This window comes from Anarhichas minor, unplaced genomic scaffold, assembly GCF_050575085.1.
Source record: "Anarhichas minor isolate MPS153535 unplaced genomic scaffold, ASM5057508v1 ptg000016l, whole genome shotgun sequence".
Taxonomy (NCBI): domain Eukaryota; kingdom Metazoa; phylum Chordata; class Actinopteri; order Perciformes; family Anarhichadidae; genus Anarhichas; species Anarhichas minor.
The window spans coordinates 2,401,486-2,422,394 of NW_027466462.1; the positions used below are offsets into that span (position 1 = coordinate 2,401,486).

At 39.7% G+C, this 20,909-nt stretch overlaps 2 protein-coding genes and 2 long non-coding RNA genes across 4 annotated transcripts; 1 reads left to right on the forward strand and 3 right to left on the reverse strand.

The window, feature by feature from the left end:
- Positions 1-1,048: 1,048 nt before the first annotated feature.
- On the reverse strand, positions 1,049-3,423 carry LOC142950615 (uncharacterized; the record flags this gene model as incomplete). The annotated part of the gene is made up of 5 exons (XM_076092178.1): positions 1,049-1,108; positions 1,649-1,720; positions 1,980-2,114; positions 2,250-2,501; positions 3,123-3,423. Coding segments are annotated over 5 exons (813 nt in total), but the record flags the coding sequence as incomplete, so codon positions are not given.
- Positions 3,424-5,393: 1,970 nt separating this feature from the next.
- On the reverse strand, positions 5,394-7,137 carry LOC142950796 (uncharacterized). Its single transcript, XR_012954522.1, has 4 exons — positions 6,607-7,137; positions 6,337-6,471; positions 6,006-6,077; positions 5,394-5,465 (listed from the first exon to the last, which is right to left on the reverse strand). It is a non-coding gene; the product is annotated as an uncharacterized LOC142950796 (long non-coding RNA).
- A 328-nt stretch (positions 7,138-7,465) lies between these two features.
- Positions 7,466-13,469, reverse strand: LOC142950616 (uncharacterized). The gene is made up of 6 exons (XM_076092179.1): positions 13,439-13,469; positions 12,710-12,973; positions 11,829-12,080; positions 11,567-11,688; positions 10,422-10,506; positions 7,466-7,743 (listed from the first exon to the last, which is right to left on the reverse strand). The coding sequence occupies exons 1-6, from the start codon at positions 13,467-13,469 to the stop codon at positions 7,466-7,468; spliced, it is 1,032 nt and encodes a 343-aa protein (XP_075948294.1).
- Positions 13,470-18,665: 5,196 nt separating this feature from the next.
- LOC142950800 (uncharacterized) lies at positions 18,666-19,608 on the forward strand. Its single transcript, XR_012954523.1, has 2 exons — positions 18,666-18,763; positions 18,906-19,608. It is a non-coding gene; the product is annotated as an uncharacterized LOC142950800 (long non-coding RNA).
- Positions 19,609-20,909: the final 1,301 nt, after the last annotated feature.

Consider the following 20,909-nt stretch of genomic DNA (forward strand, 5'->3'; position numbering starts at 1 on the left):
TATCAGGTCCCTGTCTTTTATGTGGTGGGGCTACCACTTGGCTTATATTTGGATCCCAGATTGTAAAAGTAAATCTAAAAGATTTAAAGTTTTAATAATAGAAATATTACTCCTTATAATCTCCTAACCCATTCTGTTGTAGCTGGAACCAATCCCATTGGCATAAGGCCACACACACACACACACACAGATGACTCAACCTTCAATCTCACAGGTACAGAGAGCCTGTGTTTACACTGTAGAGGGGAAACTGGACACACAAAGTACATTTCTGCATCGTGACAAATCCAACAAACCTGATGATCAGGTGAGAAAACAAAATCTCCCTGATGAGGGAATTAGAAAGTTCTTTCTACAAGGAAGCGGTACAGTGTTTCCTTGATGCTGTTGATGCCAGGAGAGTCACAAGATATATGAGAACATTACTGGTGTATTTCCTGTTTAGCATTCATTAGTCTCACATGAGAGAGCAAACACACAGATGAGTCAGCGACATTTTATTAATAAGGGAAGCATTGATTTGGTGATTTGCGAGTCGAGACATTTAGGTTTACAAAAAGTCAAAGCTTTTTAGACAGAAAAGTATGGGGACTTGTGTTTATTTGTTTTTCCCAAAGTTGTATGAGTCGACATACTTGCTCAAGGCCTATAATGGAAATAATGAGTGTGCCTGCATGAGGAGTGATGCAGATGTATGGTAAATAAGCTCTGGGCTTAGGCATGCGAGAGTATAGTCTCCCTGTCTGAACTTACGCTAGAGCTTCATTAGTTTAACTACAAGACTTCTGTGTTGGTTACCCGGATCAGGTTTTGTTCATTAGTGGAATTATTAAGAAATGAGACACTGAAAATACAAAACTAACGCTGTGCAGGTGAGACAAAGTGGACACATAAAAATACAGTAAAAAACAAAAAGCTCAGGTGAGTATCTTACAATTTTCAGCAAAGTGTTGGTAAAAAAAAGTCTAAAAACCTGTAATTAAACAGACATTGAACACATCTTCAGTTGAATACATGAACGTATAAAACTTCAACACTGGTTCTGTTGGTTCTCTTCAGGTGGCTCCTGGTTTGATTATTGAGTAGAAGGTTGATGAAAGATCCATTTCTGAGAAAACACACACATGTAAACTATTAAGCTGTTAAAAAGCTGTAAATAATGTGGAGGGACAGTTTTCACTGGAAGAAAAGCAAACACAGCATCTATAACTGTACTTTAACCTTTAATAATACATCGTTTATTTGATTATTTCTTTTATATTTCGTCTCAATAATCTGAATCAGCAAAGTAACTTGTAAGTAAATCTTTACAAAGCGCAATATTTCACTCTGGAATGTAGTAGAAGTTTAAAGCACCGTAAAATACAAATACTCAGTACTTGAGTAAATATAATTACTTTCCAAATTACTTTCCACCACTTTGTTCACTACTGTGATGGGAGATGTTATTGATTCTCCAATTGCATCTACTCTGTTTTGCCGTGTGCTGGATGCCAAAATGTAGGTGAGAGGATATGTGTTTGTTTCAAGCATGTCAAAACTATCACTCATGACCTGAGGGTACATACGCCTTTCTCACAAAGAGAAGAAGAGCTGTTTTAGTTATCTGTACAGTGGTCTATAATGTGTTTGTATGTGTGTGCGTTACCTCTGTCCTCCTGTGGTTGCACTTCCTGTGTGATGGTGACATCCGTGTACGACACTTCAGAGTCGTTTTTACCTGCAGCACAACACTTCTCACTGTTACACATTTAGGTTCACGTGTTTTAAGGCAAATTACAATTCATTTAGAAAAGTATTAGTTGGTTTATCAGAACATTTAGATGTTTGTGGCAGCAGGGATTGGGTGGCATTGAGTCAAAATAAACAATGGAGCTCTTTGGCACAGAGGAAGAAGGTACATCAGGCTTTGCAAATCATTTTGAATACTGTAGGATACGTTTATTGTTGGTTTTGTTGACCATGAAATATAATATCACCATGTTTGTTGACAGGCTGACCTTTGTGGTTCCTCCAGAGGCACAGCAGCATCACAGAGGCCAACAGGAGGCAGACGACCACCACAGGAAGTAGAATGGGTGCAAGAGGGAGATGAGAAGATCCAGGACGCCCGGCTTCAACACAACAAATGAGAAAAAACAGTTTGACGTCAATGCAAAACACAAGCTCTATGTGGCTATGTGCACAGATCAATCTACCTCCTCATTCATCTCCTGGTATTCAGTAAAGCATCTCTCTCATTGTCTCACCTCTGACAACCAGCCAGCTGTCTCCTGATTCTCCAGCTCCAGAGATGTGACACTTGTAGAGGCCTTCATCAGACTTTAAAACACTGTGGATGGTCACGTTTCCTGTCGAGCTGCTGCCGACGAGGACGCCATCTTTATAAAATTCAGCTGTGAGATTGGAGGAGGACGTCGTCGTCTTCGTTATGCAGTGAAGAGTCACAGATTCTCCCTCCTGCACAGGATGGACAGGACTCTTCAGGATCACAGAGCCTGCTGAATGACAGAATGGCACAAAGGTCAGAAAATGGTTCAGAGGTGAAGTAGCTTTAAAGCTGCAAATAAAGATCACGTATAGCAGTGACTTGACAAATTGTGCTTTTTATGTTTTGTACAGATTAAATGAAGATTGTGAGCTTAAGTGTTTCGGTATTTTTTATTTTTTTTGACAGAACCAGGCTAACTGTTTCCATATGCTTCCAGTCTTTGTGCTAAGCTAAGCTAACTTGGCCGCTTGCTATAGCTACACATTTATTGTACAGACACGAGTGGGGTGTCTAGCTTCTAGTCTTACTCGGCAAAAAGGCGAAGAAGAGTATTTGCCAAACTTTCCTCTATGTCACGGCGTGTCTGTCCAGCTTTGTCTCACCAAACGTCCTGTGAGTGACAAGACCATTTGTAAGTAATTTAGCGTACAAAAACATCACCAATCTTGCTTTTTCCGTGTCATTTTGCAACATAGTCTGCACTGACTGTAACAGTGTTTCATATCAATGCTGCTTATTTTCTGGTGAGGCCTTGGTGAACTAGACACGCTCTGTGTGCAGTTGAGGGTTTGCATGTTGGATATTTTGTGCCGTGGTGATATTTTTGTGTTGGTGGTTTAGTTGAACCCACCGGTCACAGTGATGTTGACGGCATCGCTGCACTCTCCGGCTCCAGACTCACACCAGTACACTCCAGTGTCTAATGTGTAAAGGTCATTGATAAAACACTGGAACTCATTTCTTTTACCCCAATTCATGGAGCACTCTTCGTTTTTGTGCGTGGATGTGTTTCTCTTAACTCTCCACTCAGAGAAGTGTCCTGAGTCCACACAGCTCAGCGTTACAGACTCGTACAGAAAGAACTGGGATCTGTTGGGAACGAGTCTCAGAGAGGCTGAAAGAAAAAGAGAGATGATGACAAAGTGAGATTTTCACTGTAAATGTGTTCACACTGCGAGCAACAGAAGTCCTTTGAATCTCTGCCGAGGTTAACAGCAACGTGCTGCCTGACACGTCTTGTCGCATTTTGTTGCTTCTTTGTTTCACAACGGATGTGATGTGGACAATAACGCCGCCGCTCTCTGCGACTTCTCTGCAAAACAATGGTTGGCGAACGGTTGCGTCCATTGTTGGGGTTCATGAGAAGCTGTAATTTTGTTGAGCTTATTTGCCATTAATAATTTGATGCCTAACTACAATGCAACATAGGACCAAAGTCCCAAATTCAACACCATCCGCCTCTTCACAAGTTCACAGCTTCACAATGTGACACAATGTTTTTCACCCACAAATCAAACTCTCTACTGTAACTGTGAGAACTAAAGGAATTAAAGGTAACTGCAGAAATATAAGGCTGCATGTCCTTCTTGCAGGCAAACAGTGTTTCATCTGCAGCCTTTTGAACAATGCTATGGTCTCCTTTTGTTGCAGCGCTTCTCTGTGACTGTAATTAACTTGAATTTGCTTCAACTCAATTCAACACTTAATTGCCATTTCAACACAGTTGATAGCAATTTGCTTGTGGGACCTGAAATGAAACAAAAATGTATCTAACTGCTAGTATTATTTCTGTGGTTTTCATAAAAACCTACAAAACAATACTGTCGTAATATGTGCAGGCATTTAGTAGAACTGTATACATTTGTAAATCATATTCTAATTTAAATGCTTCCTCTGCTTTTTCTGAAATTACGTCAAACATCCAAACATCAGACCGGGTTGTATTTTTTAATCGGCTAACTGCTTGTTGAATCAGAACACAAAGTAGATTCAATAAAAGGTTTAAAATCTAAAACAGATGCTTACATTAAAGATGCGCATAAACCCACACACACAGACACACACTCATAATCACATAATCTTATTACTCATAGTACTCACCGACAATAGTGCAGAGTGTTGTGATCTCCATGCTTGACTGACTGAGGGGCTGCTTCACGCCCCTTAACTTTATGTCATCTTGACATTGTTTGAGCAGGATGTGTGTCAGCCGAACACGTTAAAACCACAAAGGTCAAAGGTTTTACTTTCTCTAACCAGGTGACCTAAAATGAGTTATTATGAAAATAGGAAGTGTTTCACGATTTCTAATCTGCGTCTGAACACGAAATTGACTCATAACCAACGTGTTATGACATTTAGATGTTTCAGTTGCTGTTGCACCACCCTTTGATGAATTTGCAGGGCCATTCCAATTTGCAAGTCACCTAAATTTGGCAATAATTGGTTTGTAATGTAGTTGTTTAAACAACGCGGACTGGAGTTGTTTTGTACCAAAATGTATTAGCCTTTTAATTCAGTTGAGTAAAAACATTAATGTTAATATGTACTTTTTTTCACAGCACATACTGTAACATCAAGTCTGGATTACCACTCAAGCAAAAAGAGGACAATTCAACCGGGGTCTTTCAAATAGAGAAACTTATAATATCAGCTTGTTAAAGCCAGTTAAGCACTTATTTGTATTTGGAAAAATGTTTAAATGTTGCATGTGTTCTGGTACAGTTGAAGTTCACACAATAGTTTTATGCCTACTTTTATGCAACAGTTCTGTGCCATAGGGTAGAGTGTAAAAAACTGCAGGGAAGTTACGACATTTAAGCCAAAAGTTCAATTAACCCGTTCAGATTCCCTCACCATTCAGATGGACGTAACTCTTTTAGTGCGTCTACATCTATGATCACTGTCATCTGACTCAACTCAAATGCACAAACATATTTCATTGCCGCTGCTATAAACTTCCTTGTGAGAGAGAAAGAGAGAGGCGGCGGGGAAACAAAAAGCTCAGGTGAGTATCTTACAATTTTCAGCAAAGTGTTGGTAAAAAAAGTCTAAAACCCTGTAATTAAACAGATATTGAACATATCTTCAGTTGAATACATGAACGTATAAAACTTCAACACTGGTTCTGTTGGTTCTCTTCAGGTGGCTCCTGGTTTGATTATTGAGTAGAAGGTTGATGAAAGATCCATTTCTGAGAAAACACACACATGTAAACTATTAAGCTGTTAAAAAGCTGTAAATAATGTGGAGGGACAGTTTTCACTGGAAGAAAAGCAAACACAGCATCTATAACTGTACTTTAACCTTTAATAATACATCGTTTATTTGATTATTTCTTTTATATTTCGTCTCAATAATCTGAATCAGCAAAGTAACTTGTAAGTAAATCTTTACAAAGCGCAATATTTCACTCTGGAATGTAGTAGAAGTTTAAAGCACCGTAAAATACAAATACTCAGTACTTGAGTAAATATAATTACTTTCCAAATTACTTTCCACCACTTTGTTCACTACTGTGATGGGAGATGTTATTGATTCTCCAATTGCATCTACTCTGTTTTGCCGTGTGCTGGATGCCAAAATGTAGGTGAGAGGATATGTGTTTGTTTCAAGCATGTCAAAACTATCACTCATGACCTGAGGGTACATACGCCTTTCTCACAAAGAGAAGAAGAGCTGTTTTAGTTATCTGTACAGTGGTCTATAATGTGTTTGTATGTGTGTGCGTTACCTCTGTCCTCCTGTGGTTGCACTTCCTGTGTGATGGTGACATCCGTGTACGACACTTCAGAGTCGTTTTTACCTGCAGCACAACACTTCTCACTGTTACACATTTAGGTTCACGTGTTTTAAGGCAAATTACAATTCATTTAGAAAAGTATTAGTTGGTTTATCAGAACATTTAGATGTTTGTGGCAGCAGGGATTGGGTGGCATTGAGTCAAAATAAACAATGGAGCTCTTTGGCACAGAGGAAGAAGGTACATCAGGCTTTGCAAATCATTTTGAATACTGTAGGATACGTTTATTGTTGGTTTTGTTGACCATGAAATATAATATCACCATGTTTGTTGACAGGCTGACCTTTGTGGTTCCTCCAGAGGCACAGCAGCATCACAGAGGCCAACAGGAGGCAGACGACCACCACAGGAAGTAGAATGGGTGCAAGAGGGAGATGAGAAGATCCAGGACGCCCGGCTTCAACACAACAAATGAGAAAAAACAGTTTGACGTCAATGCAAAACACAAGCTCTATGTGGCTATGTGCACAGATCAATCTACCTCCTCATTCATCTCCTGGTATTCAGTAAAGCATCTCTCTCATTGTCTCACCTCTGACAACCAGCCAGCTGTCTCCTGATTCTCCAGCTCCAGAGATGTGACACTTGTAGAGGCCTTCATCAGACTTTAAAACACTGTGGATGGTCACGTTTCCTGTCGAGCTGCTGCCGACGAGGACGCCATCTTTATAAAATTCAGCTGTGAGATTGGAGGAGGACGTCGTCGTCTTCGTTATGCAGTGAAGAGTCACAGATTCTCCCTCCTGCACAGGATGGACAGGACTCTTCAGGATCACAGAGCCTGCTGAATGACAGAATGGCACAAAGGTCAGAAAATGGTTCAGAGGTGAAGTAGCTTTAAAGCTGCAAATAAAGATCACGTATAGCAGTGACTTGACAAATTGTGCTTTTTATGTTTTGTACAGATTAAATGAAGATTGTGAGCTTAAGTGTTTCGGTATTTTTTATTTTTTTTGACAGAACCAGGCTAACTGTTTCCATATGCTTCCAGTCTTTGTGCTAAGCTAAGCTAACTTGGCCGCTTGCTATAGCTACACATTTATTGTACAGACACGAGTGGGGTGTCTAGCTTCTAGTCTTACTCGGCAAAAAGGCGAAGAAGAGTATTTGCCAAACTTTCCTCTATGTCACGGCGTGTCTGTCCAGCTTTGTCTCACCAAACGTCCTGTGAGTGACAAGACCATTTGTAAGTAATTTAGCGTACAAAAACATCACCAATCTTGCTTTTTCCGTGTCATTTTGCAACATAGTCTGCACTGACTGTAACAGTGTTTCATATCAATGCTGCTTATTTTCTGGTGAGGCCTTGGTGAACTAGACACGCTCTGTGTGCAGTTGAGGGTTTGCATGTTGGATATTTTGTGCCGTGGTGATATTTTTGTGTTGGTGGTTTAGTTGAACCCACCGGTCACAGTGATGTTGACGGCATCGCTGCACTCTCCGGCTCCAGACTCACACCAGTACACTCCAGTGTCTAATGTGTAAAGGTCATTGATAAAACACTGGAACTCATTTCTTTTACCCCAATTCATGGAGCACTCTTCGTTTTTGTGCGTGGATGTGTTTCTCTTAACTCTCCACTCAGAGAAGTGTCCTGAGTCCACACAGCTCAGCGTTACAGACTCGTACAGAAAGAACTGGGATCTGTTGGGAACGAGTCTCAGAGAGGCTGAAAGAAAAAGAGAGATGATGACAAAGTGAGATTTTCACTGTAAATGTGTTCACACTGCGAGCAACAGAAGTCCTTTGAATCTCTGCCGAGGTTAACAGCAACGTGCTGCCTGACACGTCTTGTCGCATTTTGTTGCTTCTTTGTTTCACAACGGATGTGATGTGGACAATAACGCCGCCGCTCTCTGCGACTTCTCTGCAAAACAATGGTTGGCGAACGGTTGCGTCCATTGTTGGGGTTCATGAGAAGCTGTAATTTTGTTGAGCTTATTTGCCATTAATAATTTGATGCCTAACTACAATGCAACATAGGACCAAAGTCCCAAATTCAACACCATCCGCCTCTTCACAAGTTCACAGCTTCACAATGTGACACAATGTTTTTCACCCACAAATCAAACTCTCTACTGTAACTGTGAGAACTAAAGGAATTAAAGGTAACTGCAGAAATATAAGGCTGCATGTCCTTCTTGCAGGCAAACAGTGTTTCATCTGCAGCCTTTTGAACAATGCTATGGTCTCCTTTTGTTGCAGCGCTTCTCTGTGACTGTAATTAACTTGAATTTGCTTCAACTCAATTCAACACTTAATTGCCATTTCAACACAGTTGATAGCAATTTGCTTGTGGGACCTGAAATGAAACAAAAATGTATCTAACTGCTAGTATTATTTCTGTGGTTTTCATAAAAACCTACAAAACAATACTGTCGTAATATGTGCAGGCATTTAGTAGAACTGTATACATTTGTAAATCATATTCTAATTTAAATGCTTCCTCTGCTTTTTCTGAAATTACGTCAAACATCCAAACATCAGACCGGGTTGTATTTTTTAATCGGCTAACTGCTTGTTGAATCAGAACACAAAGTAGATTCAATAAAAGGTTTAAAATCTAAAACAGATGCTTACATTAAAGATGCGCATAAACCCACACACACAGACACACACTCATAATCACATAATCTTATTACTCATAGTACTCACCGACAATAGTGCAGAGTGTTGTGATCTCCATGCTTGACTGACTGAGGGGCTGCTTCACGCCCCTTAACTTTATGTCATCTTGACATTGTTTGAGCAGGATGTGTGTCAGCCGAACACGTTAAAACCACAAAGGTCAAAGGTTTTACTTTCTCTAACCAGGTGACCTAAAATGAGTTATTATGAAAATAGGAAGTGTTTCACGATTTCTAATCTGCGTCTGAACACGAAATTGACTCATAACCAACGTGTTATGACATTTAGATGTTTCAGTTGCTGTTGCACCACCCTTTGATGAATTTGCAGGGCCATTCCAATTTGCAAGTCACCTAAATTTGGCAATAATTGGTTTGTAATGTAGTTGTTTAAACAACGCGGACTGGAGTTGTTTTGTACCAAAATGTATTAGCCTTTTAATTCAGTTGAGTAAAAACATTAATGTTAATATGTACTTTTTTTCACAGCACATACTGTAACATCAAGTCTGGATTACCACTCAAGCAAAAAGAGGACAATTCAACCGGGGTCTTTCAAATAGAGAAACTTATAATATCAGCTTGTTAAAGCCAGTTAAGCACTTATTTGTATTTGGAAAAATGTTTAAATGTTGCATGTGTTCTGGTACAGTTGAAGTTCACACAATAGTTTTATGCCTACTTTTATGCAACAGTTCTGTGCCATAGGGTAGAGTGTAAAAAACTGCAGGGAAGTTACGACATTTAAGCCAAAAGTTCAATTAACCCGTTCAGATTCCCTCACCATTCAGATGGACGTAACTCTTTTAGTGCGTCTACATCTATGATCACTGTCATCTGACTCAACTCAAATGCACAAACATATTTCATTGCCGCTGCTATAAACTTCCTTGTGAGAGAGAAAGAGAGAGGCGGCGGGGAAACAAAAAGCTCAGGTGAGTATCTTACAATTTTCAGCAAAGTGTTGGTAAAAAAAGTCTAAAACCCTGTAATTAAACAGATATTGAACATATCTTCAGTTGAATACATGAACGTATAAAACTTCAACACTGGTTCTGTTGGTTCTCTTCAGGTGGCTCCTGGTTTGATTATTGAGTAGAAGGTTGATGAAAGATCCATTTCTGAGAAAACACACACATGTAAACTATTAAGCCGTTAAAAAAGCTGTAAATAATGTGGAGGGACAGTTTTCACTGGAAGAAAAGCAAACACAGCATCTATAACTGTACTTTAACCTTTAATAATACATCGTTTATTTGATTATTTATTTATATTTCGTCGCAATAATCTGAATCAGCAAAGTAACTTGTAAGTAAATCTTTACAAAGCGCAATATTTCACTCTGGAATGTAGTAGAAGTTTAGAGTACCGTAAAATACAAATACTCAGTACTTGAGTAAATATAATTACTTTTTAAATTACTTTCAACCACTTCGTTCACTACTGTGATGGGAGATTTTGGGACATTAATGATAAATGATAAATGATGGTACCCATCATCGATCTGATGGCTCTCATCACAGCACAACCCTACGCCTTTCTCACGAAGAGAAGAAGAGTGGTTGTAGTTCTGTAAACTTTACGGCCATTTTGTATGTAGTCCAAAAATGTTTTCACATTTTTGTCCTGTTATTTTTTATGTTTTTTACATTTATCATATCAACCATTGCTAGTTATTTTGGACAGTGGTCTATAATGTGTTTGTATGTGTGTGCGTTACCTCTGTCCTCCTGTGGTTGCACTTCCTGTGTGATGGTGACGTCCATGTACGACACTTCAGAGTCAATTTTATCTGCAGCACAACACTTCTCACTGTTACACATTTAGGTTCACGTGTTTTAAGGCAAATTACAATTCATTTAGAAAATATGATTGGAAATACTGTAAAAACTCTTCTATGAATCAGAATCAGGATTGTTTATGTATTTATTTTTATATATAAGAAGTTGTTATTGTATATGATCATTAGTTGGTTTATCTGAAGATTTTTTTATTTCAACTTCCTGAAGACAACATAAACTGACAACCTGTCAACATGTAAACATAAGGTAAACTGTCATAAGAAGCAATTTGTGGTTTGAAACAATCCACACATAATTAATGTTAATGGACAATGTTCATCTTATGTATTCACAGAGGAGGTAGTGTTTGTCTCAACAAAACCCGATAATGTTGCAGTCTAAAAAATATTCTTTAACACCATTTTTGTGAGTGTGATTTTCTCTTCTTTCACTTGTTTTGACATTTAAGCATCGAGGGAGTTGATACATATATATATATATATATGTATATATTGTGTATATATATATATATACTGTGTATATATATAGTGATTTTCTTCCTATCAGATCAAAATGTTGAGGAAGTTAGTGAAATGCTGCTGAAAGTGCCAGAAGAAACACCAGTAAGTAACCTTTTTTTTTTTGTCAATTACTATATAAAACGCTAAATGTTAAAGGATGAGGAATACGGTATTTTATATTTTCACAACCTCAACAAATCCATTTAAAAGACTCAGCACCCCAAGTCCATTAGTTCCTACTGAAGACGTACATTCTTAAAAACATTAATATATAGTTTGACTCTTAAAAAAACCTCTTTCCTGAAACAGCTGGGCACTGTAGTTTTTATCAAAGGTTACTCAATCAGGAGAAAATAGAGAGTGAAGACCCTCCCCTTCCGGTCCCCTCTATGTGACCATTTGGGAAACGACTTTCTTGACCCTTTAAAATTATCTTTTAAATTGACAAACATTACATGTGTAATTAATGGCACAAATGAGATGGGATCCAAAATGTATTTGTCTCTCCGTATACAGTGTTTGTGAAAGCAGGGATTGTGTAGCATTGAGTCAAAAATGAAAACAGGCTGACCTTTGTGGTTCCTGCAGAGGCACAGCAGCATCACATAGGCCAGCAAGAGACAGACGACCACCACAGGAAGTAGAATGTGTGCAAGAGGGAGATGAGAAGATCCAGGACGCCCGGCTTCAACACAACAAATGAGAAAAAACTGTTTGACGTCAATGCAAAACACAAAACCAGCTCTATGTGGCTATGTGCACAGATCAATCTACCTCCTCATTCATCTCCTGGTATTCAGTAAAGCATCTCTCTCATTGTCTCACCTCTGACAGCCAGCCAGCTCTCTCCTGATTCTCCAGCTCCAGAGATGTGACACTTGCAGAGACCTTCATCAGACTTTAAAACACTGTGGATGGTCACGTTTCCTGTCGAGCTCCTGCCGACGAGGACGCCATCTTTATAAAATTCAGCTGTGAGATTGGAGGAGGACGTCGTCTTCTTCTTTATGCAGTGAAGAGTCACAGATTCTCCCTCCTGCACAGGATGGACAGGACTCTTCAGGATCACAGAGCCTGCTGAATGACAGAACGGCACAAAGGTCAGAAAATGGTTCAGAGGTGAAGTAGCTTTAAAGCTGCAAATAAAGATCACGTATAGCAGTGACTTGACAAATTGTGCTTTTTATGTTTGTTTGTACAGATTAAATGAAGATTGTGAGCTTTAATGTTTGGGTATTTTGTTACTTTCAGACAGAACTATAGCTAACTGTTTCCGCCTGCTTCCAGTCTTTGTGCTAAGCTAAGCTACGGTAACTTGGCCGCTTTCTGTAGCTACACATTTATTGTACAGACACGAGTGGGGTGTCTAGCTTCTAGTCTTACTCGGCAAAAAGGCGAAGAAGAGTATTTGCCAAACTTTCCTCTATGTCACGGCGTGTCTGTCCAGCTTTGTCTCACCAAACGTCCTGTGAGTGACAAGACCATTTGTAAGTAATTTAGCGTACAAAAACATCACCAATCTTGCTTTTTCCGTGTCATTTTGCAACATAGTCTGCACTGACTGTAACAGTGTTTCATATCAATGCTGCTTATTTTCTGGTGAGGCCTTGGTGAACTAGACACGCTCTGTGTGCAGTTGAGGGTTTGCATGTTGGATATTTTGTGCCGTGGTGATATTTTTGTGTTGGTGGTTTAGTTGAACCCACCGGTCACAGTGATGTTGACGGCATCGCTGCACTCTCCGGCTCCAGACTCACACCAGTACACTCCAGTGTCTAATGTGTAAAGGTCATTGATAAAACACTGGAACTCATTTCTTTTACCCCAATTCATGGAGCACTCTTCGTTTTTGTGCGTGGATGTGTTTCTCTTAACTCTCCATTCAGAGAAGTGTCCTGAATCCACACAGCTCAGCGTTACAGACTCGTACATAAAGAACTGGGATCTGTTGGGAACGAGTCTCAGAGAGGCTGAAAGAAAAAGAGAGATGATGACAAAGTGAGATTTTCACTGTAAATGTGTTCACACTGCGAGCAACAGAAGTCCTTTGAATTCCTGCAGAGGTTAACAGCAACGTGCTGCCTGACACCTTCTTGTCGCATTTTGTTGCTTCTTTGTGAACTCCCTAGTTATAAGCCGCTCTCTGCGGACACTCTGCAAAACAACCTACTAAAACACCACTGTAGTAATTTGTACAGGCATTTAATAGAATTTAAATGTCCGTAAACGGTAACATGCTTCCTCTCATTTTCTGAAATGGTGTTAAACATCAGACCAGGTTTTATTATTTAATCGGCTAACTGCTTGTTGAATCAGAACACAAAGTATATTGAAAAAAGTTTCAAATCGATATTATCGACATTAAAGATGCTCATAAACCCAGGTGCACAGACACACACTTATAATCACATAATGTTATTACTCATAGTACTCACCGACAATAGTGCAGAGTGTTGTGAACTCCATGCTTGACTGACTGAGGGGCTGCTTCACGCCCCTGATCTGACTTCATGTCGTGTATAGACATTGTTTGTACAGGATGTGTGTCAGTCGAACACGTTAAAACCACAAACGTCAAAGGTTTTATATTTTAGTTCCTGTTGTACCACCCATTGCCTGTCTGACAGGAAGCAGCACGTGAAACTGGGAAAGCACGTCTCCGCCTCCCGGACCATCAGCACCGGTTCCCCCCAAGGCTGCGTTCTTTCTCCTCTGCTCTTCTCCCTGTACACCAACAGCTGCACCTCCAGTCACCAGTCCGTCAAGCTCCTGAAGTCTGCGGATGACACCACCCTCATTGGACTCATCTCTGGTGGGGATGAGTCCGCCTACAGGTGGGAGACTGACCATCTGGTGACCTGGTGCGGTCTGAACAACCTAGAGCTCAACGCTCTAAAGACAGTGGAGATGGTTCTGGATTTCAGGAAGAACGCAGCCATGCCAGCCCCTATCACCCTGTGTGACTCCCCCGTCGACGCTGTGAAGTCCTTCCTCTTCCTGTGCTCCATCATAACCCAGGACCTCAAGTGGGAGCTGAACATCAGCTCCATCACAAAGAAGGCTCAGCAGAGGATGTAGTTCCTGAGGCAGCTGAAGAAGTTCAACCTGCCAAAGACAATGATGGTGCATTTCTACACAGCCATCGTTGAGTCCATCCTCTGCTCCTCAATCAGCGTCTGGTACGCTGCAGCCACTGCCAAGGACGAGGGCAGACTGCAGCGTATCATTTGCGAGAGTATAATATCAGCTTGTTTAAGCCAATTAAGCACATATTTGTATTTGAGTTCACACAATAGTTTTATGCAAAGGTTTTGTGACATAACGCAGAGTGTAAAAAACTGCAGAAAGGTTATGACGATAACCCGTTCAGATTCCCTGACCATTCCGATGGACATAACTCTTTTTGTGTGTCTACATATATGATCACTGTCATCTGACTCCAACCCAAATGCACAAACACATTTCATTGGGTGTCTCTAAGCCAATCACAGTGTTCTGCATCATCTAAAGTGGACTGCAAGTATAGCCACGCCCCCTTTTTCAGCAAGCATGGCCGACTGTTTGGTAAGGACGGTGTGTAGTGCACATTTTAATCTATTAATCATAGTGTTAAAGTAAAAAATTATTTGTGTTTAAACTGTGTTTGAAATAAGCATGAGATGTTATCATGCTGTATGTATATATATATATATATATATATATGTTTTTTACTTTAATAGGAATAAATAGCATGAACAAAAAAAACATCCTTTCTACACAGTCATTAAAACATACACTTAGCTCAAAAAGACTACATGTCCAGACAATACACAAATATCAAACCATTCAATCAAAATGTTGTTGCTGTTGGCAGTGATATGTTTCTCCACCGTATTGTGCTGTTGCTTTAGTCAATGCAGAGCACAGACTGTAAGTGCTCAACTTTTCTACCACTAGATAGCAGTATACGTGTAAAAAACAAAGATTTAGTCATATTTACATGAGACTTTGTTAATTATCTAGGTTATTGATACAGATGTATTTAATGCTGATTAATTCATCTGATATTTGATGTTTATGGTTCATTTGCAACCTAGTTGTACACATCATGTATCATCATTTATGTTTGTGCCATTTAAGAACTAAACATTCATGGAAGAGTGAGCATGTGTTGATCACGAGGCAATAAATAAAGACAAGTGAAAAATATAGAGATGTTTGGTTTATTCTTATTAAACATTATACATAATTTACCTACCTCATTGATTTAATTGTCACACTTAAATCCTGATTGTAATGGTTAAACAAGAGGTCAAAGGGCCAAGATGAGAAGATATAATGTTGGTCAAATACTGTGGTCCAAATAAAAGCACTTCAGTTTTTATTGCCATTGAGATACAGGAAGTTTGACTCTAGAATGTTTTCTAATCTCACAAGACAAGAGCAAAAACCAGATTCATTGGTTCTCTTTTCTTCTTTGCTACCATGTTATCTGTCTCGTGATCCCTCAGTTTTAAATCTGGAGCTTTAAGGGGATGCAGACGTCAGACTGGAATTGGGTTGGGAACCAATGCAACCAAGGGTACTTCTCAAGTCTCTTAATTGTCGTTTCCTCGCTCCTCGATCCTCGCTTGAACCGGAAGTTGTTTCTGTGCCGCCATATTGACGGCCGTCCCAAAGCTCTAATGTAGCTCGGAGGAGCGAGGATCGAGGATGGAGGAAGGACCTCTGAGGAGCCGTGAGCGAGGAACCACGAGAACAGACTTCATCAGTTATGTGATTGGACGCTGCAGCCGATCGGACTGACTGACTGGAGTTTAACACCAGAGTGAAGACGGATCACAAAATAAACTCTAGTTTATATTTGATTAGGTTTCTGATTCACCGTCTGGTTTAAATAAATGTTCATTGTAGTCTGAACAACAAAACGACCACAAACAACTTTCTTCATTTATTAGAAAGATTTGTGTTTTCATGATCTGATATTTCCCTCAATAACTTTTATTATGAATACAATTAAAGTCAGAGAGAGCTGAGGGACTAAACACTTTTTACATCATTCCTGAGTGTTTGATGAGTTTTATCATTTAAGAGAAACAATAATCATATTCTGGGTTATTTAATAATGACGCCACAGTCACAATTTCAAAACGTACAGATAATTCATGAATAAGACGATCGCATTCCGCCGGTAGAAATGGATCCTGCTCTTATAAACAGAACACAGAACAGTTTGTTAGACTACAGAGAGAAACACCTCTACAGTGGTGATTACTGTGTGTCTTTATTAGTTATTAGTATTATTAGTTGCTGTTATTAAGTACAGTGATCATGTGAACAGACACAAACTTATCAAAAGTCAAAAGTTCCTCTCTCCTTGCATGGTTTCCTCCATGCATCCCTGGTGGGCGGGACTAAGACGCAAGGAAAGGACGCAAGTGAGGGAAACGGGGATGCAATTAAGAGACTTGAGAAGTACCCCAGCTCTTTAGCGTGTTGGACACTCGCCCTCCCGACTCTCTCAGGTGGATCTCTGAAAAACCATTACCTCTAACATTCAGCACCAGACATGGAAGGGACTCCTCGAGCCACGCGGAGGCAGCATGTTAGAATTTCCCTAGTTTCTGCAGTCAAATGCGCGGTTTCAGTGAGTCATAAAATAAATGGGTGGACTTGTCTGTATAACAGTCAGCGCCCTCGAGTTCAGTCTTCTGTGGGTCTGCTGATCAGTGAAAGGAGAGTTAAGTTACATTAAATGGACGTGGAGGAGTTCAGTTACACAGTTTCTCTCTCGCCTCTAATCTCAAGCTTCACTCTCCTCGTCCTCGTGCTGTTTTTCGGCTTCACACCTGTTGAAGGTAAGATCATTCAAAATATAACGTTTAACGTGGAAATCAATTCATCTTTTCAATTCACGCGGGTAGACAATGAATATGTCATAATTAAGTATTTTCATGTTATTCTGATGTTATGTGTAGTTTTTCTGTTTTGGTAACAATTTAAATTCTGATTATTTTTGAGCAAATCCTCTGTGCTTTTCCAGTAGACTACATATGTGTCAATAAACTGAAGTAGGATAATACAAAAATAATACATACTACCATCATGAGGTTTATTATAAACGCCTGTGAATATATCTAAACAACTAACTATGACCTCAATGCTAAACATAATTAACTCCTCTATGACTGTCAACAAAAATAACATTATAGGCATCATAAAAGTAAAATGTTTGGCTTGATTGGATTGTATTATATTGCAGGTGTTCCTGAATTATTCTGAACCTTCGTTTGAATTAAAGGGGACATAACTACAGTTAATGCACAATATACAGAGGTCATTAAACACCTGCCAAAGAGGACTATGAGTTACTACTGTGAAAACTACAAAGATCAGGCGAGGGGGCACAACTGGTGATTCTTTTCACTATCGATGTATCGTGAAAGCTTTCTGTTTAGCAACACTGTTTTAAAGTTATTAGTTCTGGAAACTTGGTATGACTTTATGGCCTTATTTGGAAGTAATAGTGGAGAAAACACCACTGGAGATGATTTAAGCGTCAACATACAACAAGATTCCAGACTTCACTCGCTTTTCAGCAGGTTTTTAATTTCTCCTCCGTTTCCTCAGGTCAGCCTCAGGTGATCGGATCTCTTCAGCCGATCGTTGCTGCTCCTGGCGATGACGTCATCCTGCCGTGTCACGTGAAGCCGCCGCTCAACGTGGCGGCAATGACGTTGGTGTGGTCGAGGCCCGACCTCAAGCCGGACCCCAAAGATCGGCTGAAACAGGTCGAGTACGTGCATTTCTACCGGAACGAGCAGGACATCCCGAACATGAAGATCTCGTCGTTTGTCAACAGGACGACGCTGTTCAAGGACGGCCTGACACGAGGCAACATATCGCTCAAGATCAAGAATGTGACGCTTTCTGACGAGGGAAGATTCCGATGTTTCATCCCGAAGTTAGAGAGCCCAGTAAAGTCTTCAATTGTTCTCCTTGTCGTTGGTGAGTTCATCTGTTCAAATGTCGTTCAGGATCCAGATTAAAGTTGCAACGAAAGATTCATTCTATTGTTTAAAGTAAAGTTAATATACTATATTAACATTTTATCTTGTCAAGAAGGCGCCAACAAATATTAAACCTATATGATCAGTGGCTGAACAACGTGTCCTGATGCAACCGTATGATGTCTTCCTACGTTGCTGTCGCTCTATAACAAACTACTATTGTCTCCTTTAAATATTGTGATGTAAGTCAAGACAAATCTTTTTTTTTTTTCCAGAAACAAATTCTGCTAAAACCTGGACAACAGAGCCGCCACTGCAACCCACAAGTAACCAAACTCCTGGTCTGAAGGGAGAGACGGATGTTAACGGTAAACCTTTCAACCTTGTCAGCAGAAACATTTTGTTTTTTATGTTTGGCAGAGAGGTTTCATGTTTGAAGTTATAATAAGTGCAACTGCATTTCAGTTAAAAGGTTAATTAGTCAGTTAATGTATTGCGTTTTGCAATTACCTGTCTTTAAAGTAGTTTTCATTGTTAGTGGCGGAGTCCACCATTCCTGCACTGCATTCAAATTGCCTTCACACACACAAAAGTGTAGAAGAAACGATGCGTGCATGTATGTAGCGTAACTTTATCTCATTGATATTTCATTTCACACTCATTGTTCCTGTCAGGTGGTTTATCAGGTCGGAGCAGGTGGACCATTGTTGTGGTTTTCTGCTTCTTCTTCATGATCCTGGGTGTTGGAGTCACAAGACAGAAGTGTTGAAAGTACGTATTTAATTTTTGAATATATTTGTTTTTCCCGAATGGTCAAGCGCTGATAAAGACGAACAAAACACACAATTTCTTCCTACATGTAAATAAGAGACGGTTAATTAATTTCCTTTTTTCCTCTTTATTGTCCCTCCAGCTTTTAAAGGTACCTTCTTCAGTCTAGGTGCCTTGCTCAAGGGAACATTTGTAGACTCTCACAGAGATTAGCGCACTACCCGCTTATCTCACCTTGATATTGCCAATTAGTTTAAGGATTCAAACCAGCAACCCATCCAGGCACAAGTGGACAAGGTGGATCTGCAGGAGGGAGGCGTTCATGATGTGAAAGGAAGCGGAACACGACCAGAGAGGTTCATTTGCGTTCGGACTGAAACGGATCTTTTGCTGAACTTCAACCTCGTTGTCGTTTTATGTCCAAATAGCTTTGCATGTGACTTTTAGTTGGTGGACACAAAGATGCATTTCATCACTATTTACATATATTTGCATTGGAAACGAAGTAATTTGAATACCTTGAACTTCCCAGGCCGAGACCATCTGGATCCTAAATGCACACCTGGTTTTCTCTTCTGAAGTTTAAATGCAATTGAACAGCTATTGAGACATGCATGTCACTGAAAAAGTCAAATTGGATCTTTTATTTGTTTTGTTTAGAAACCAAAAAGCTTTTTTTTTTTTTTTTTTATATTGATCATGCATAACAGTGGGATTAAAATGCAGTGTGATTCAGAAAAGGATGGCACCTTTAGTGGCACATGTTGAAGGTTATTTCTGTTTGAATGATTACTGACTCGAGATTTGAACACATGGATATAGTCATATTAAACCGCCGAACCAGATACTGATACTGCTCACATCAGTGATTGTAGTCAAAGCACTACCATGAGGCCACATTGGAGGTGCAGCTGCAGTTTTCTTGCAAAAGTGAGTCAAAGCTGAATTATAGATTCATTTATGTTTGCATCTTTCTGTGTTGCACTTTCATGTTACTTGAAGTTTGTTTTATATTCAAAGTCAATCCAATGAGGGATCAGCACACTGAAAAGCTGTTTAATTGACAAAGATACCAAAGAAAGCACATTTTCAAATGACGGTGTGTTTGCGTCATTTGTGCGGAAGCTCAATGTTTACTCGTACATCTGACAGCAAAGGAAAATCAATATCGCCAGCTGCTTACCTACTATCTGACTTTTACAGCATTTGATTTTCCATGTCATCTACCTCATGTTCCCAATTTTTATGGTTTATAAAACATTAGCATGTCATTTGCTCCACGGAGCAGGTCATCTTTGAGCCCTTGGTAACCGATTGCATAATAGCAGCTGTTTGGTTGGACTTGATTGCGGAAAAGGACCTGTACTTACATGAGACAAAGTGTCCACTTAAGGCTCCAGTTAGTGTCTCATTTATGAAGTTCTGATGAGAATATTGGGGGGGATCAAAACTTTTATTAAGAGCAACAATGGTGAGCCTCAAAGGCTTATCTGCTGCATCAAAAGAGAACATCGTCTGTTCAGCTTTCCTTATTATAGATGTGAAAACTCCATATTATCTCTATCACAGTATTTTTGTCTGCATGTTACCTTTTTAACTTCCCTTCATCTTGTCATGTCAATGTGAGAAACAAAACAAAAATTTTTTTTTCCATATAAGGTTAAACGTTTTCCCTTCTGGTGTATTTTTTTTAAAAAATCTCTCAGGGGGAGCACCACTGAATCATTTTCTGCTACAGAACAGTAGATTTATTATGTTTGTTATTCAGAACTGATGGAAACTCTGAGTTTCTGTGGAAACCTGTATAGAAATGTACATTACATTCAGACATCAGTGGGAACATCTGCATAACATCTGGCTGGTTGAAGTTTCGGTTTCCCCAACAGTCCCCACAGGTGTTGAGTGGGTGTGATTCAGGGTACTTCTCAAGTCTCTTAATTGCATCCCCGTTTCCCTCACTTGCGTCCTTTCCTTGCGTCTTAGTCCCTCCCACCAGGGATGCATGGAGGAAACCATGCGAGGAGAGAGGAACTAGGAAATAGAGGTGTTTTCTCTCTGTAGTCTGTTAACAAACTGTTCTGTGTTCTGTTTATAAGCGCAGGATCCATTTCTACCGGCGGAATGCGATCGTCTTATTTATGAATTA

Excerpts from the sequence above, each read along its gene's own strand:
- LOC142950616 (XM_076092179.1), bottom strand. The coding sequence starts at position 13,469 with ATGGAGTTCACAACACTCTGCACTATTGTCG. Across the intron at positions 12,974-13,438 it reads AACACTCTGCACTATTGTCG|CCTCTCTGAGACTCGTTCCC; the intron begins GTGAGTACTATG and ends TTTTTCTTTCAG. Across the intron at positions 12,081-12,709 it reads CGTCAACATCACTGTGACCG|CAGGCTCTGTGATCCTGAAG; the intron begins GTGGGTTCAACT and ends TCTGTCATTCAG.